This window comes from Idiotropiscis lumnitzeri, chromosome 11, assembly GCF_059441095.1.
Source record: "Idiotropiscis lumnitzeri isolate Australia: NSW breed Sydney's pygmy pipehorse chromosome 11, RoL_Ilum_1.0, whole genome shotgun sequence".
Classification (NCBI taxonomy): domain Eukaryota; kingdom Metazoa; phylum Chordata; class Actinopteri; order Syngnathiformes; family Syngnathidae; genus Idiotropiscis; species Idiotropiscis lumnitzeri.
The window spans coordinates 10917233-10933762 of NC_142401.1; the positions used below are offsets into that span (position 1 = coordinate 10917233).

Here is a 16530-nt window from a genome sequence, read left to right on the forward strand (position 1 = left end):
GTTTATCGGCACATCATTGATGACATGAACACATGCATTGTTTTGTGATTTACTGCTCCTTGTGAGTTTTATCATTATCAGTAGTCTCTGTACTTATCCGAATGTAAAGTTCTAGAGCACCTTAAGTTAAATTAGATAGACGAGAGGGTAAGTTTGTCAATACAGGACTAATCAATTGCAGTTTTCATCAGTACAATTCTCCAGTATACTCTGAAGCCACCAGGGGGCAGAACATTTTCATATTTGGCTGCAGCGGCATAACGAACAGACTGAGGGGGTTTGCTTTTTAACTTAATATCTTATGGCGTCAGTGTTGTTTTTTTTCCCAGTCTGCATTAAAAATCCTTTCTCCAGGTGCTCTAACTTCAAAACATGCATGCTCTAATCTAAATTACCCACATGTGTGAGTAGCTGTTTGTCCATATCTGCCCTGTGATTGGCAACCCTTTCTGACAAAGGCAGCTATAATTGGCTTCATTTCATCCATAATCCTCAACAGGATAAATGATCATGAAAATAAACGGACGGATGGATGATGATGATGCGTGCTTGTGTAGTGAAGTCCTGAGCCAGGTTAGAAGTTGCTCCCAAGACTGAATGTCTTTGTGTTTCGATCAGAGCCCCGCCGAGCCCTCTCAGTTGTTAACAATAGACTCCCGTCGAGATGAAGAGCCTGACAGCTCATCGTGAACGCCGCTAAAATTGGCACAGTCATTCACACTCTCACTGACCATTCACACACACACACACACACACACACACAAGCACACAAATGTTTGTGTGAAGCCCTGCCAGAGAGTGAAAAACATTCACTTGAGGCAAAAGCAGGCGTAGTTTAGTGTGGCCCTCATCAATAGTGGATATAAAAAGTCTACACACCCCTGTTAAATGCGAGGTTTTTATAAGACACAATTTCCCCAAAAACTCGACCATTTTTGTCAACTTAAAAGACAAATTTCAGGAAAAGCCAATTAGAACAGCTGAACTTTATTTGGGGGTAGTCAGTGGTACTCTAAATGGTGCAGTTTATTTGCTCACTCCAATTTAACATCAGTTTCAATGTGATTGATTCATTTTGCATCCCCACTTATAAGAGGGTCTGCATACTTCAGTTCATTTCTACTTCCCCTTGAAAAATATTAATTTACAGGTCATAGGTCACTTTAATGGCGGGAAAACGTTTTGAAATCATTTGTCTTAGTCTGATTTTTTGATACCACAAAAAACCTGGCATTTGAACAGGAGTGGGTTCGACATTTAGCATCCACTGTGGAAGAGTGCGTCAACTGTGAAGTGCGTCAAATGACTTGCGCAAAGAGAGAATGTGTCTGCCTTCGTTCGTTGTCATTGCTGAGATGTGTGTTAGCAGAATTGCGAGCGGACCACAGCGGTCTATTAGCAAAGTTGTAGAATGCTTGCCATCTCTGTGCTGCATGAATGACATGCTGAGAGAATTGGAAGCTAATTCAAGTACCACACTCAGCTATTTGGAAGATATGTTCAGGAATTTATTAATACTATCCAAGCAGTTTATTTCTGTCATATCGTAACAGAAAAATAGATATGCTATATATTTCAGATTTTCTTTCTTTAACCTGAAAGTCGAAATTAAAATGATATCGTCCATAAAGTGACTGCAAACAGCAAATAATTCTCATTGAAATTGACGTATCTACTGTGCAGCTCATTTTGAGTGTGACTATTTCTTCCCATCTTTACGATAAGCCACCAAAGTTCCGCGGTCTTATTTTCATCTCTACTCTCTTGAAGGAGTACCGTTCACCCGTTCTCCCGTCCGTCAGGATGTACCACGTCCCCCAGTAGATACCGTTAGTCACACCGCTGTAGCGGCCCCGGTAGTAGCGCCCGTTGAGATTGGCGGCCAGGCAGGCATCAAACCACCAGCCTGCACCATAGTAGTGACCGCAATTTCCAGCAGCGTAGCGGTCGTGATCTCTGTCAGTGGTGCTGAAAGATCTGCCATCGTGGTTGTAACGTTTGCTGTAGCTCAATGCATTGCCTGCATCGCCAGAATACTCGCGGGATGTCAAGCGGTACCTGGAAGAAACAGAACATGGTCATTTCAGGCACTAGGTCGGTCCGTTCATTGCAGGATTTTTTTTTTTTTTTTTTTTTAAGAGGAATGGAGGGTGTGTGTTTCCATAAACCAAAACGAAGCGCATATGTTGTGCTTCACCTTTGTGCCTCTGCGGCTACTTTGAAATTGTTGTAGGTGGCGTGGCGCCTCTGCTGGTGCCAGTCCTCCAGCTCTATACGAAGCTGGTGTTGGCCGGCTGACGTGAGCGTGTGCAGTGCCGCGTTGCCCAGCCAGTGTTCCCCTTGTGGATTGCCAAAGCCTTCCCGGTATTCCCGCCATGTCCTGTTGAAGTCCACTGAGCCGTCCTGACGATTCTGGATCACCGTCCAACCGCCTCCCGTCGTCACCATGTCACATTTAGCCTGAGCCAAAACAAAGACTTTGATATTGCAAAGCCCGGGTCTAAAAGAAGCAGGGTGCAGTGGGGGTCCGCGTGCGTGTTTAATGGGAGTGGTAGATGTGAAATACCTCAAGTGCCGGTCTGTGCAGGTCAGGCTGAATGGTGTAGATGCCGTTCTCTTTGATCCCCAGTCTGTAAATCTCGGCACAGTCCTGAGGATGTAACCTTTCCAAAGGTGCGACTGGCAAGCAGAGTTCAATCTCATTGCATGAATTTGTCAAACTATCACTGCATTCACCGTTACTCACGTGGCATGCCTTTTGCCAAATTCTGTAAACGTACTTGCGCACTTTTTAGTAAATCAGTTCAATCAGAAAAGTGTGCTTTCAACGTGTCACCTGTAGGGGGATGATGTGTAATGCTCTTGAGGAAAAGAAGTAGGTCTTTCTCCCTTTCTCTTCCCACAGCAGCACTCTCTGTCAACGCAGAGTCACATTGGACATTTATTTCCCACATTGTTCGTTTAGTTAAATTCTGATGCACTCATCTATGACCGACACTTAGCGGGCCTTACTGGGATTTTGTTTGCTATGCGTGGGGGAGTGAGTGCACCAGCATTTGCGTGTTTGTTCACCCATTTGTGTGGTGTAGAGGAAGGAGGAAGGCGCGTATAAATTGCACGGTGCTAACCCAGTCGTTTAGCCATCGCCCCGAGGGCTTGGCTGTGACAGTGGAGGTCACACTCTGTCAGCACGGCTGCCATTAGCGCCAGGATGGTCCCCAGAGAGTTGCTGTCCTGACCAATCCAATCGCCCCCTGTTTCCTGGAGGGACAGCATGCAGCGCTGCAGCTGAACCAGGCGCTCCTTCACACCTCCGTCCTGCACACACAGTGGCCGCGCATTCTCTTTACGGACAAATTGATGTCACTCATTATGTAGGCGAGGTGAACGTCTGAGCGCTAACTGACATTGAAAACCCGCCGGTGAGTGTTTTGTGTCACTCTCTGTCCCGTCCGTCTCTTGCACTTACATCAATCGCGCTGGCCCTCGTCCACCTGTTGTCGCCTGAGCTCAGCACAAAGCAGACAATGAGGACATTTCTGAAGCACAACTAATTTTATCCTTCCACCACTAATTTTAGTGAGCCTACTGTCCCATGAGAAAGGATTTGTCTGGTCTATGACTCCGCATCCAAGAACTCCAGGTTTGGCCACAGTCCTGTTTGAGCACCAAAGATTTACCAAAGAGAAGCTGTCACTCACCTGCTGGACTTGGGGGAAGTCCGGCCTGCGTTCCGCCTTCCGAGGAGCATCTGAGATGGCCGGAAGCGAGACTCCCTTCCTGCAGGCCTGTTGACCCTCACATGCGCCGGCCCCCATTCCATTCGCAGGTGGCATGGGTGCTGCTACCAGATTGTCCCTGCAGGGAGGCTGTGTGCAGTCCGAAGATGCCTGACAGGAGAGCAACGCTCCCGCACACAGTGACAACAGAGCAAGCATGCCCAATGAACCAAGTGGAATTCCGAACAAATGAAGATGATGCTCCTGGAGGCCCAAGGTGACGTTTGTCCAACTTGGAGTTGTCTGTCTTGTTGCTCTTGATCCCTGCAAACTTCCACTTGTCACATTTCAGGAAGTGGATCTTCATATAGTGTTTGCTGGATTATCCTTTGATTTTTAGATCTTTCTATTGTTGTCCTCCTGTGCCCTGTTTGCTACAAACGATTGTGTCATCACTTTCTTTTTTTTTCTTCTTCTACCGCTCAGTGCATCTCAGTCTTGGTCAACCTCTTTCTCCTGCTCGCACTCTGCTTTGGCTAAGATTCCGAGATAACTGCGGCACTCATTGCTGTCTGCCCACCCCCTGATATGCATACACACACACACACACACACACACATATCCCAAAGAGTTTATGGCTTTTGGACTTTTGCATACTTCTCACACAATTTTAGAATATTAGACATATTCACTACATTTGTATGTTGTAGGCTATTTTGAGAGGAGGGACTGGCCGATGTTCTTTTATAATGGGAACGAATAAGATGATTTTTTTTTTGGTGTGATTGTTAGTGTGAATGGTTGTTTGTCAATGTGTACCCTGTGATTGGCTGGCAACCATTTCAGGGTGTACCCCGCCTACTGCTCAAAGACGGCTGAGATAGGCTCCAGCACGCCCGCGACCCTCGTGTGGAGAAGCAGCTCGAGAAAAATAATGACTAATGAGTTTAACAATTAATATAGCATAAAGTATTGTAAAATAGTCAAATGTTCAGTATGTAATTCATAAATTTATTGTGAGCCTTAAGGGAGTATTAAGCCTCCTTTATTCATTATATGTGTTTTAAATGAATTAATCAATTACCAGAATTTTATCACGATAAAAAAAAATCCTTATTGGTGATGCTCTAGTTTGAAGTTTGTTTTTTTTTCCCGCTGTGCCCACATTTGAACAATGTCTAAGTTATGCTTGTCGATACTGAGGATGAAGAAGTGCACCAGATGCTTCCAGAATGTGTCTCTATTAGTCTAGTCTTTTGTGGCATCTTGTCACTCACCTTTGTGTCGCAGTGTTTTGTTTACAAACGGACTTCCGAGGCGGTCATAAAGATGGCCTTGAATAGGTGAGGGAAGGCAGGAATTTCTCCAAAAACACCAAAGTAGAGCGAGTTAGAGAGAGCTGTGTATGCTTGCTAACGAGATGCACAAACAGTATTGACAATAGTTGACATGCAGTTGAAGAAAACGTTATCAGTCAAAATTCATGCGATACAAAAAATAGTCCTCAACACATGTACATTATCTAGATCAACATATCCAGACGCATTTCAAAATCGTCATTAAATATTGTGTGCTTATGATTATTACCTTTAATTTATATCACTTGAGTCTTTTTTTGTTTGATTAAGACATACATATGTGTCTCTGATTTAAAGTATCAGATCTGATTGTTGTACTTCATATTCTACATTTAACCTCAGTTTTTTTTCTTCACCGGGCCCATCTGCAGAAACAAGCAAGTCAGGTTTTTTATGTCATGTATGGACCTTATCATTTATTTTAAATGTGGTCACACAATATCAGTTTCATATTTTTCATGGAAGACCCTCAAAGCACTCAAAATGTTAAGTTTTTACAATAAAAATTACATAGTTGGCAATGTATGAAAGTACACAATCAAACCTATGGATTTAACTACCAGCTATGAATTTCTGTAGTCTAAGCAAGTGAACACTGCCACCAAGTGGTAGGGGATGACATGTCTATTTGTTTTTCACGCAATCAGAGCGAATGAGTGCTGATGTAAAACCAATCCGTCATAACCTGGGTCTGAAATTCAGAATGCCAAACCGTTGCAACCATAATACGTTGTGATTTTGGTACGTCTTAATAATAAACAAATGCATAAAAGCACCAGAAAAGTAATATTGCATCAGACAGGTCGACATAATTTCACATTTATCATCAAGTAAACGATTCAGAATCAGAAATCAGAAATCCCTTTATTGTCATTGTACTCAAGTGTGCAACGAGATTAGAGAGCTCCCCTCTCCAGTGCAATACAACAATAATTCAGATAGATATATAAATTAGATAAATAAGAGAATAGTTAGTGCATTCTTGGCAACACTGGAATTATGATTTTATTTTCTTTAAATTGTCAACAAATTACTTGTTAGGTGTGTACATCCTATATTTAATCTATCTATCTATCTATCTATCTATCTATCTATCTATCTATCTATCTATCTATCTATCTATCTATCTATCTATCTATCTATCTATCTATCTATCTATCTATCTATCTATCTATCTATCTATCTATCTATCTATCTATCTATCTATCTATCTATCTATGTATTTACGTCACGAGCTGCAACGTCGATGTGGGCGTGGTTTCAAAGAAGGAAGTGAAAGGGGAAGAGAAGATCCAAGAGGGGAGCGCACATTTAGCTTGCTGGTCGGCTAGCTCTCCGACAAAGTGCCAAATTTGCCAAGTGACTATTAGCTGCCTCTTCCGTTTCTGATACATTTTGTTTTTTTTTGTTGCCAAAAATAATTAATTCTGTCACAACAACGACATCGAGTTAGGTCAAGATTTGAGTGCCGGCGAGCTAGCTGACGTAGCGCCTAGTTAGCTGTCAGCGATCAACAATAGCTAGCTCGTTAGCCAGCACATTCCAGCCGGCAAGAGGACACATTCTGTGTTACTAACCAAAGTAAGTGTGCTCATTTTACGATTGTGAAATGTGGAGTCAATAAAATTGTGCTGACTCTGCTAGGACTAACGCAAACGGGGAGATATTTGTCAAAACAAGGCCTCTTTTGGGCCCCACTCCAGCAAGAGGACCAAGTCGAATAGTCTTTAAGATGTGACGTAGAATGTGAGGGATTCGTACAATAAAAAATTGGAAATCACTTTAATGCACGAATGCTTTATTCGGATCTGGTTGAACGCATTTTAAATCTAAATATATTTACGTGCCTGATTCTGTTGCCAGGAAGCCTTTTTTTTTGTGCATGTCCGATTTATACTCTGCTATGACTCACAGAGTTCACGTTGATACACGCTGCTCACCCTGTATTGGATGACTTGAAGTTACACAATAGTGTACCCTTCTGAAGAACAACACCTGGCAACGATCATGTTTTGATGCACAGAAGCATGTCCCGGTCAGATTAGAATGGTCTCAATTTGCAGTAGAAGATGCTCATGCTTGCTCCTTGGATTTGACAGCACATTTCTTATTTTAGCCATTTGGATCAGAGTCTTGCTTCTTATCTGCCAAGATACATTCTTAAAATCCCACAATAGATTCTTAAAATTGGTGCCAGTGTGACGAGTATGTGTAAATGACCATAATGAGTACATGGGCTTGAAGATCACATGCTGGCAGAAATTACACAGCCATCACTTGAGCTGTTGCTCCAAAGCAGATTGAAATATTTCTTCCAGTTACCAGTGTCGTTGTCTAACATTTGCACCCTGCTCTCTGGAAGTAGTTTGTCTTACAAGTGTAAAACAAAGTTAAGTACTCAATCTTCTGGCGCACATTGTGTGACAAAGTGGTAAGATTACTGAAGGGGAGTCTACACTAAGGCATAATGCAAATCCAATTTCCCTCACAGCATGACTAAAAGTGTCTGTAGCTGTCATACAGTTTAACATTTTTAACTGTGATAAGTCACATTGGTAGCTTGAGATACGAGTGACCTGACGGACCACTTTTTTAAAATACAAGCGGTCATCCGGCTGGTAGTTGTGGTTTTAGATGCATAGATAGTATATGGTTAATTTCATTCTTTTTTTTTTAGGCCTATATCAATATTTGGTAGAATAACATGGAAAAAATGAAACTAATTAAAATAACCTTTTTGCAGTACAGTAAGGTGATGAATTACAGGCTAAACATTTGGATATGCATTACTTTGTTCCTTAGTATTTAACTTTAAAACCGAGGGAAAAAAATCTGGCCATTTTTTTATTTTTGCTGATCTTTTTTTTTTTTTTTTTCAAAGGGAGTGGTGTTTGAAGGTCAATATCTTTCTCAAATTGTATTGCATTCACGTGTAAAAACAAACAAGCAAAAAAAATCAGCCAAGTTTCGCTGATTTTGAAATGGCTAACTAACATCAGCTGATTAAATCCACCATCTGATTTATCAGTCTGGCCCTAATAACGACGTTCATGGGCATATATTCTTATTCCCTTGCGAAAAATGCATAATATTGCAACATTTTACTGAGCAATTTATTTTACCATTCATCTTTTTTAATGACTTTCACACTAAAGTGAAGGGACTAAAAAGAAAACAAGCCGCTTCTGCTTTTAGACACTCACTCTGCTGTAAACTCGTTGAATTCTGGCTGTTGGAGATGACAAAATACATGTATAAAAGCCAGGGTTTAATCTGTGGCTCGTATTTGTGCACAGATAAATTTCCAGATAACAATTGGAGCATGAGCAACTGTGTTTTTGTTTCTATCACCTAAATCTTTATTCAGATATTTGAACTGCTCGCCGGTTTCCCCCCCCCCCCAAAAAAAAAAAAAAGCAAAGTCAATATTCTTGTATTGGACGAAAGATTAACTGCCGGCTAGGAATGTGAAATGAGAGATTAAAGATAGTTCATTTCAGTGTTTATCAGTCTGTCTCTAGATGAATGTTTTACTCTGTTCTGTATGTATTCCCCAAAAAAGTAAAGTACATCTTGCCTAATGCAGAACTGTCATTTCTTACACAAGTATTGCGGAACTACTCACTACTGAGATTTCTGTTAGTGTTCACGGTGGTTTGGCAGCATACACACTTGAACAAGAAATCCCACAAATCTTTCTCCATTTTTATAGTTTAAATCAATCGAGAGAATTCTGACATGAAGAAGTGGTTTTAGTAAAGTGTGACTTGCAGAATAGAGGAGTGGTATGTTCCTCGTGATTTGTCCCACGGCTTACAAAGCACATGACTGTTCTTCACAGCTGATTGGTCCAAGGGTATCAAGCGCCTTCGCACACACATTTACTTGAACAACTTCTCTGTTAAAATGATTTTTCGTCCGAGAAAGCATGGCAAACCTTTTTCTTTGTGTAACGTAGCACTTTGAAGAATGACCTCCAGAAAGAAAGTTCTCTTGAAAGTCATCATCCTGGGTGATTCTGGGTGAGTTGTCCTTTTACTTTCCTTTAGTTGTCGTGTCACATTCTTTATAGATACAGTGGATACCTTCCATTTCTGAACCACTTATTTATCAGTTAAATACAATCAGTCATCTTAAATTTTGCAAGCAATGCTTCGGTGAACATTGTTGAAGAAACAAAATCTAACAAAAGCGAACGTTGCAGCTTAAATGAAGACCAGCGTGATCGTTAAATAAAAAGATTTGTCCATGCCGCTGTGCTCTAGTAGATGACACGCCCATCTGTGCCTGCTGCAACGTTTAAGCAAAGCGTTGGCGAGTTACTTGCTCGTGGATGGCATTGACACCGAAAGTAAGCTTCATAAATTGGTTGAAAATGAGCACGTTCTGATCTGTTTTCAATGGTCACACATTACCTATGATGGAAACGTTGCTACCACCAACGCCGCGGAGTTGGGCTGCCACTGCTCGTCGCATCACAGCAATTGTAGCCCATGTGCTTTTCCAACAATATTATAGCTTGTCGGTTACAGAAGTGAATAGAATGTGGCTCGTGAACATTAACATTTAGCTTCATTAGGCTGCTGATTACTGCGAGTATGCCACCTGCGCCAAGGGATGGCGGTGGTTTGAAAGGATGCACAGATCCTCCCTCAGCCAGTTAAGATCATCTTCCACCTCTTACTCGTTAAAAATACTGGTTTTCAATGTCACCTGCGTGGCATGTCCTGTCTCGAATTGTAAAATACTCCTTGTCCCGTAAATGTTCACTGCAAACGTGCTCTTCCTCCTGTCCTTGTATACACAAGAAGCTCAACAAAACTTGCCTTTTTGTAAAAATGATAGAATAACATGCCAGTGTGCAACTTGTTTGTTTCTGGTCGACTCCTTGCAAATTTTTGCAATGAATTCTGGAATTGATTTTCATTTTGTCCTCCGTCGTTCACAGAGATTAAAGTTCTCCGTCGTGGCTATGGACTTCCGTCATTTAGAAAAATTAAGAAGAAAAAAAAAAACTGGCTTGCGTGCTTTGACAGACGAAAATATCTTCTCCGCACAATAATAACACAATGTCACAATAAGGCTGTCCTGACAGCTGGAATATGCATGGACTTTGATTTTGTAGGTGCTGAGGGAAGTGTTAAAAGTGAACCTTTGTGATGTGTCAATGCACATGATTGGCAGGTGTAAGGGTGTAGAAGACATGCAAATGACTCACCTTTTGACGAAATAAGCCATTTTGAAACCTAAATATGTGACCTACTTGAATCATTGCGATCCGATGAAAAATAATTGCGTGCGTGAGTGTACGGGACATGTAATGCCGTGTCCTCCTCACACACGCAACTGGTTAGAAAGCAGGAGGGAAAAGAGAAAACTGTGACTGGTCATTGTTACTCACTGAAGGACTGATTTATTTTAAATATGATATATAATATATATTTATGACCTAAATAAAAATGTGTACTATAAATTGAAACTCCTACTTTGTTGACACATCTTTCACTTGAATGATATTTGGTCTGATATTAGTCTGTGAGCATGGCACATTTTGACTTGACAATAATTGAGCTGTCCCGCTGTCTGTTGTGTCCCACTAGCGTTGGAAAGACGTCACTCATGAACCAGTATGTGAACAAGAAGTTTAGTAACCAGTACAAAGCTACAATAGGTGCAGACTTTCTTACCAAGGAGGTGATGGTGGATGACCGGCTTGTTACCATGCAGGTTTGTCAGCGCTACACATGCAAAAGTCAAATCCTGTTCCTTCCTGTCAACAGTGTGGTCTCATCCCTGCAGTTATTGAATTGCTGGTGTCCATTTGACTTGTCAGATCTGGGACACGGCAGGCCAGGAGAGGTTCCAGTCGCTGGGTGTGGCATTCTACCGTGGAGCTGACTGCTGCGTGCTGGTGTTTGACGTGACCGCACCCAACACCTTCAAAACCTTGGACAGCTGGAGAGATGAGTTTCTTATCCAGGCCAGCCCTCGAGACCCCGAGAACTTCCCGTTTGTGGTGCTCGGCAATAAGATCGACTTGGAGAACAGACAGGTTGGCATGAGGGAGTATTGTTGCGAAAATACAAAATAATACAAAATTTGGTGAATTTTCACAGCTGGCAAGATTCAATTGGAGTTAACTGGAATCTATCGGGGTAAACCTGGATTAATAATAATAATGTTTTACGTGGATTTCCGTTTACGGCAAAACAAAATGTTTACATGTGGTCTTATCATTTGCAAAATTCCCCGTCTAAACTTACCATGGCCATCTATCAGAATTTATTTTGGCAATGTTGCACCTCTTTGCAACCCGACTGCTGCATCACTTAAGAATGAGAAAGCAGTTTAAGTGAATTTACAGAGAGACTCAGTCCTTGAAGACCTGCTGAATGCAAAAGTCTTCTCGCTGTTCAGATTTGCTTTTGAAACTTCAAGTATGAGTTGGCGAACTTGAAATCCAGCTTGAGAGTAAATATTGGACTTGGGAGCCACCAGAAGACCATAAACACCGTGTCCTCACTGGCAAAACTGGCAGAAGGCTTTTTGGCCAATATCAGGCCCTCACTTGAATGCCTTTCTTCTTCTTGTTGACTCGCAGGTAACCACCAAAAGGGCTCAGGCTTGGTGCCAGAGTAAGAACAACATTCCCTACTTTGAGACCAGCGCCAAAGAAGCCATCAACGTCGAGCAGGCTTTCCAGACTATCGCACGCAACGCCCTCAAACAGGTGAGTGAGTGGCAGCAGCTAGACTTGCTGCACCATGCCTCGTGCGTGCATCCCAAGTGATTAACCTATTTTGACAAAGGTGGCGGAGGTACAGGGAATCTGTTTTTAAGCGTGGGGAGTAATAGTGAAAAATCATCTAAATAAATACTGAAGTACAGTTAGCGGAAAAATCAGAAGCACATTATCACTGACTTATGAGTGCCCCGATTTGCTTTTGAATTCCGAAGCTGTTGCTTATTTTATTCTTTCTTTTTTTTTTTTTTTTTATTGTGCTTCATCACTTCCACCACTCATGTCTTATCTCTGGTAGGAGACCGAGGTGGAGCCGTATAACGACTTCCCGGACCCCATAAAACTGGATCGAAACGACAGACCGAAGTCGCCAGGTGGCGGCGGCTGCTGCTGAGACACGACCTGGAACATCTTCTCTCTTGGCTTTTTGGCGGATCAGTCACCTGCACCCGCTCCCAGGGAACAAGCGTCCCTGCAAGTCTTCCTCCTTCATTTCATCCTCCTCACGCAATAAGAAGCCACTCACGGATGTACCGCCTCCCTCTCTCACTTTATTTGTGATAAACTTGGTGTCCGAAGATCACACCAAGAGAACAGCGCCCTCCACTGGTACTCCACAGCGAGCTGTCAACGAGCCGGACGGGTTGACGGCACCATGTTGAAACCAATTGGGAACATAACTGGACTGGTTGATGCTTAGTAATGTGTGATGTTGGCTAAGCTCAGCATCCCAAGAAGCCTTTTAGCTCTTTCTGTTCTCTTTCCATTGCCTGTCAAAAGTAATCGTCTCGAATACATATTTCCTTGTATATATAAATTACATAGATATTTGAATTGGTGGATATTACATCTCAAGCCAATCGAAATTAAAAATTTGTTGTTTTGTTTTGCACTTTTTTGCCTTTGTATGTTCTAAATGTAGAGGGATGACTGATTTTGGGCAACATCTGCCACTAAATACATGCCTTTCCGGTGAGGGTAATATATATTTCTTGTCACTTTTCCTTGTTAAAATTCTCCCGTTGCACACGTTGATTGTATGGCCTCCTCCAGTTTAGACTTTTAACTGCTTCTCACTTCTGCAAATAATACACTCATTGGACAATTCCTTTCACTGTTCTTTGTGTTCATCGCTACCAAATGCCTAAAAACACGTCACTCTTCTCACTTATTTGCTTGTAGCTCAGGTTGGCCAAGCACTTCATATTTTTAATGGATTGTGCGTAACGGTGTGCAGACAAGTCAAAAGGCTGATGGATGGAAACGTCCGTGACAACAAAATATCCATCTTTCTGCCATGGTATTAGTCCTCCTACCTGTAGAAACTAAATCACAGCAATGCCAATAATGTTGTCAATGGGAATTTGAACGTCAAATAAAATTCTTGAATAAATCTCTCTGTACTCTTATTCTATTACTCCATACAGATGATCACCTGGAGGTAAGGATGTCTCCACTCTGGTAAAAGCTTCTATTTAATGTTTAATATCCGGTTTATGTAAAAAAAAAAAAAACAGTACAGTACGTCTGTGTTTTATTTATTTATGTATACAGCTCTTGTGGAGGGGTGGTGGGCAGTCTAAAAACACTGCAAAATTAACTTTTTAGGGCATTTGGTTGCAGAAAATGAAAAATGCTTGAAATACCAAAAAGGTTTCCTTTGGTCTCACTTTTATTTCCGTAACTGTACATAAAACGTATATGCACAGTACTGTAAATGATATATAGAGGGTTAGGTCCTCTCGAAAACAGCGTTGCCAATTCGACTTCCATCATCATCAGTCTACCCCACTCAAAACACAATAGCAGAATTACAGTAAATATATACATGAAAAACACTTTTGGGACAAATTAATAATAAAAATCGCATGAACCACCCAAGTTACGATCCTCGGCTTCTTGTACTGCGTGATAACGTATTTTTCCGCCGTACTCAGTTGGTCGTACGTCGAAATGTTCTCTATTACGACCACGCCCCTCCTTAGTCGCGTGTTCCTGCTCCTCGCCTCGCTTGACGACTTCCGGTGCCTTCACGGAAATAGCTTGATCTGGCTACTTCCGCCTTTTAGCTGCCTTTTCTGACACATCAAAATGGTGAGCTTCACTTCACTTCTCACGTTTGATCCTCGATGACTTTTATTTGCGATTCTCCGTACTTTAAACGTGGCATTTGCTTTCGACAGATGCGTCATTAACTTCAACGTGTTGGGCAAAATGTAGCTTCTGCTTTCATTCAAACATGCTAAGTAGCTAATTTGCTAGCATGCTAATTGTAGCTAGTCGACTCAATAGTGGAATATGTGTAATTATTCAGAATTTAATCTAAACGCAGTCGACTATTATCTTTCGGAAGCGATGATTTTTATGTCAACGACAAAGGAATGCGACTGTGACGGTATAGTGGAATGCTCGCAAGCTAATGCTAACAGCTGCTGATGTAGCCAGCTGTCAGTTGAGCAGCCTTCATACACAGTGCACTGACATCTGTCCATAAAAACATTTTTCAAACACATTTTGTATCGATTGATACTAATACAAGGTTGTGTGTCTTAATCAACATTAAGATGGTACACTTGCTAACGAAAGTAGCTTTGGTGTCATGATTATAAAACTTTAAACAAGTGGTTCTCAAAATTTTCTGTCAAGTACCACCTAAAAAAACACCAACGACCCACATTAAAATACAGAAGCATAATAGGCATAGGTGTTCATGAACAACAAGGCATAGGTTATATTGCTAAAAGTAATTGTAAGCCACTGTAACATTATGCACTGTTTGAACATAACACTGCTTCAATGCAGGGAAAAAACTGCACTTACATAAAAAACCCCCACAAAAGTTCAGTCACTAGGTCTTGAGAATATTTTTCATTAAGAACCTGACCTTCCAAGGTTTTGGATGATTTTAAATGTAATAAGCTCTCCAAATGATTAATCACCTATTAGAAATATTTATTGATTCATGTTATAATTGATTAATTGTCGATTTTAAGCATTGCACATCTAAACTGTAGCAACAAATCCAAACAATACTCACAGGCTTATATTATTTATCCTCTGTTAAATGCGCAGAATCTTGTTGCGACGTGCTTCTTCATCTGTGTTTCATCAACAAAATGTAATTTAAGTCTTTATGTATCATGCTGCCTCCTGGTGGCCAATGCACCCAAATGAGCTCGACAATGACAATGAATTATCTTGATGTGCCAACTCTTCACATTCTGTTTAATCGTGTTATTACTGTCATGTATTTGCCCCTTCTCAGACGGCCACCTTGCGGCCCTACCTGAACGCGGTGCGAGCCACCCTGCAGGCCGCCTTGTGCCTGGAGAACTTCTCCTCACAGGTGGTAGAGAGACACAACAAGCCTGAGGTGGAAGTACGGTGAGTGCTTTGGCCCTTGCTTCTTTCTGGAGAATTGCTGCAAATAACTGTAGCTCTGCTCATCTCGTGTTCACGTTCAGGAGCAGCAAAGAGCTCCTCCTCCAGCCTGTCGTCATCAGCCGCAACGACAAAGAGAAAGTCCTCATCGAGGGCTCCATCAACTCGGTCAGGGTCAGCATCGCCGTCAAGCAGGTAAGGCCGGCCGGCACCGCCGTTCCCAACCGTCTTTCGTCCTGCGCGATAACACGATTGTGCATGTGATGGCTACCAGGCGGATGAGATCGAGAAGATCCTGTGCCACAAATTCATGCGCTTCATGATGATGAGGGCGGAGAACTTCTTTATCCTGAGGAGGAAACCGGTGGAGGTGAGCAGAGAGCAGCTCGAGCTTCTGACTACTTAATTCTTGCTTAAATCTTTTCAAATAATTTAGGTTATTAATCTGTAAGAAATTTCAAAGAAAGCACGTCAAAATAGTTAATAGGTACGGTAGTTATACATGACTCAAATGTTGTGTGTTGTGTGTCCAGGGTTACGACATCAGCTTCCTGATCACCAACTTCCACACGGAGCAGATGTACAAGCACAAGCTGGTGGACTTTGTCATTCACTTCATGGAGGAGATCGACAAGGAGATCAGCGAGATGAAACTGTCCGTCAATGCCAGAGCTCGCATCGTCGCAGAGGAGTTCCTCAAAAATGTCAGTTCTGCGCTTTGGGGATTTGTTTACCAAAATAATTTGAGGGGGTTAAAACAAATCTAACAAGATTTTTTTTGTTGTTTTGCAGTTCTGAGTCATAAAGAAAAGAAAACATTCCCACACGTGTTGGTGTGAGAGAAGACATCAGCCAAGATGACAAATATAAATAATGTACAAATATACGTACTGTGCTTCTTAGTACATTTCTAATCCATGTCGACGAGCGCAGGCTGGATTTGTTTTCCCTGATGAAAAGTGTTTGTTTTTTTAACATGTATTTTATTGTGCTATGCTTTTTCTTATGACCATGAGGCAATCAATTGGTGCACATGTTTTATTACAGAGTCCAAACTATTGTAGATTGAAATCATCCAAAATAATAAATATACTTGCTGGTAGGGAAGATTAGAAATGTTTGTGAGTTTAAATGGAAAAGGACAGCACATGCTTCACTTTTCTGAGGTTCAAGGTTCAAATCTCACCTCGTGCTTTCATGTGAAGGTTCACTGAAGACTAATTGTCCATTAGGGTGACAATTGTTCATTTGCACCGCAGCTGGGTGGCAACCAGTCTGTGGTGTGCTTCAAGTCAGCTGGGATTGGTTTCAGCTAAGTAATGACCCGTTA

At 41.7% G+C, this 16530-nt stretch overlaps 3 protein-coding genes across 4 annotated transcripts; 2 read left to right on the plus strand and 1 right to left on the minus strand.

Moving 5' to 3' along the window:
* Nucleotides 1-1715: 1715 nt before the first annotated feature.
* Nucleotides 1716-3972, minus strand: LOC148327364 (fibroleukin). Of its 2 annotated transcripts, none has more exons than XM_088309825.1 (6): nt 3711-3972; nt 3129-3318; nt 2837-2914; nt 2567-2679; nt 2198-2460; nt 1716-2058 (listed from the first exon to the last, which is right to left on the minus strand). In XM_088309825.1, the coding sequence occupies exons 1-6, from the start codon at nt 3936-3938 to the stop codon at nt 1716-1718; spliced, it is 1215 nt and encodes a 404-aa protein (XP_088165951.1). In that variant the 5' UTR covers nt 3939-3972. The 2 variants fall into 2 exon arrangements, with proteins under 2 accessions (XP_088165951.1, XP_088165950.1); XM_088309824.1 differs by having other exon boundaries at nt 3702-3972.
* A 2351-nt stretch (nt 3973-6323) lies between these two features.
* Nucleotides 6324-13212, plus strand: LOC148327365 (ras-related protein rab7-like). The gene is made up of 6 exons (XM_088309232.1): nt 6324-6658; nt 9036-9099; nt 10678-10804; nt 10911-11129; nt 11679-11807; nt 12118-13212. The coding sequence occupies exons 2-6, from the start codon at nt 9047-9049 to the stop codon at nt 12211-12213; spliced, it is 624 nt and encodes a 207-aa protein (XP_088165358.1). The 5' UTR covers nt 6324-6658; nt 9036-9046; the 3' UTR covers nt 12214-13212.
* A 554-nt stretch (nt 13213-13766) lies between these two features.
* arpc4 (actin related protein 2/3 complex, subunit 4) lies at nt 13767-16307 on the plus strand. The gene is made up of 6 exons (XM_088308448.1): nt 13767-13913; nt 15085-15203; nt 15284-15395; nt 15475-15570; nt 15734-15904; nt 15993-16307. The coding sequence occupies exons 1-6, from the start codon at nt 13911-13913 to the stop codon at nt 15996-15998; spliced, it is 507 nt and encodes a 168-aa protein (XP_088164574.1). The 5' UTR covers nt 13767-13910; the 3' UTR covers nt 15999-16307.
* Nucleotides 16308-16530: the final 223 nt, after the last annotated feature.